The following is a 1833-nucleotide window of genomic DNA, read 5'->3' as shown; positions in this document are numbered from 1 at the left end:
TGTGTGCATGTTTATGTGGTTTATGAGGACACAAATTTGTATAATAACATGGGTATGACATAGGTATTACAATGAGAATGTGATTTATGAGGACATTTTCAGTGTCCCCGTAATTCAAAAGGTTTATAAATAATTCAGAATGAGTTTTTTTGAAAATCTAAAAATGCAGAAAGTTTCCTGTGAGGGTTAGGTTTAGGGGTAGGGTTGGTGTAGGGCAATAGAATATACGGTCTGTACAGTAGAAAAACCGTTACGCCTATATGGAGAGTCCCCACAAGGATAGCAAACCAGACAGTGTGTGTGTGTGTGTGTGCCATATCTTGTGTTTTATGGATTGTACAGCACATTGGTTTTAATTTCAAATAATTGTGAAATTAAATACTAATACAACAAAATGTAGACCAGAAGTGTATTTTGTGAGCTGTCCCATACGTCTGCACATATAGGGCTTATGTTAAAATCACTGCTCTGTGTGTCCCGTCAGTGAAGCGCTACTGCAAGAGCTCCAGTTCGGCGAGCAGCACCACCAGCAGCTACGGGCCCAGCAGCAGCAGCCTGAGCTGTGGAGGAGGAGGAGGAGCAAGCAGCGCCAGCAGCACCTGCAGCAAGAGCAGCTTCGACTACACACACGACATGGAGGCGGCGCACATGGCTGCTACCGCCATCCTCAACCTCTCCACCCGCTGCAGAGAGATGCCCCAGAGCCTGAGCGGGAAAGCCCTGGAGATCTGCACGCAGGTACACACACGGCCACAATATCAAGCCCCTTTTATACTTGCTCAGACATTTTTACTTTATCATTATCCATTACCTTATTACACATTATTAATTATTGATATATAACTAATCTGGAGACCAAGCATATAGTAGAGCTCATCTCTGAGATGTCAACACTGAAATAACAATTTAATATCAAGATGACAGAAACATAACATAATATAATATAATATAATATAATATAATATAATATACTATAATATACTATAATATAATATAATATAATATAATATAATATAATATAATATAATATAATATATATTTGGCCTACAAAAGCATCATCCAGGCAGTTAATCTTCTGAAGGTGACTATAGTGTCTGCAGAGGCATTAAGCCCATGATAAGATCACTCTGAAATAAATCCAATGTTTAATAACATAAAACAAAGGTTCAGCACATGCACAAGTCATTTGTCTATAATGGTATCAGAAAGCTTGTTCTAATCAACCGATAATGTAAATGCCAGACATGCATTAGAATTTGACTCAGTATGTGCAGTTTTTCCATTTATAACTTCATATTTGCATGAGGTTCTCGTCCTCATTGGACTCTGTTTCTGAAGAAAGAGTAAGATGTGCTTTGCCATGCAAAACTCACAATAAAGAGGCTTCGATGTTTGATGGTTACTGCAGTGTTTCTGTATGGTTTCTGGGTGGATGCCGCAGTAGGTGGCTGATGCTATGGTGGTGTAGTTGGACGCTCACTGGCACAAAATTATATACTGTTTTTTTTTAATACCATTCAGGATGGAGTCTGTGGGATCGTAAGTCTATTTGCTTAATAGTAATAAATAGTAACTATTACTATTACTATTATATACTATTTATTTCTATTATTTATATATATATATATATTATTCACCATTGTGTGAAACAAATACTAGCAATTATACTAGAAAACAAAGGGAGTTTTTGACGCATACCAGTTAAAGACACAACCTCCTGCTAACACTCAGTCTGAAGATAGATTGGAGAAAAAGCAGTACTGAACACAATGAATGTTATTTGTGTGGGATATAGGAGCTATATCCTCAGATTAAGCACAGACACTCATCCAG

At 37.5% G+C, this 1833-nt stretch overlaps 1 protein-coding gene across 1 annotated transcript in view; it reads left to right on the top strand.

The window, feature by feature from the left end:
- The window catches only part of myt1lb (myelin transcription factor 1-like, b), a gene marked incomplete at its 3' end in the record, with an annotated part of 141494 nt that overhangs the window by 105775 nt on the left and 33886 nt on the right, over positions 1 to 1833 (top strand). Inside the window, exon 13 of the mRNA XM_016480462.1 lies at positions 485 to 738. Coding sequence (XP_016335948.1) covers positions 485 to 738 — 254 coding nt within the window. The remainder of the gene's footprint in view (positions 1 to 484; positions 739 to 1833) is intronic.

Source organism: Sinocyclocheilus anshuiensis, unplaced genomic scaffold (genome assembly GCF_001515605.1).
Source record: "Sinocyclocheilus anshuiensis isolate Anshui unplaced genomic scaffold, SAMN03320099.WGS_v1.1 scaffold161, whole genome shotgun sequence".
Taxonomy (NCBI): domain Eukaryota; kingdom Metazoa; phylum Chordata; class Actinopteri; order Cypriniformes; family Cyprinidae; genus Sinocyclocheilus; species Sinocyclocheilus anshuiensis.
This window is presented reverse-complemented; position numbering and strand designations above follow the sequence as displayed.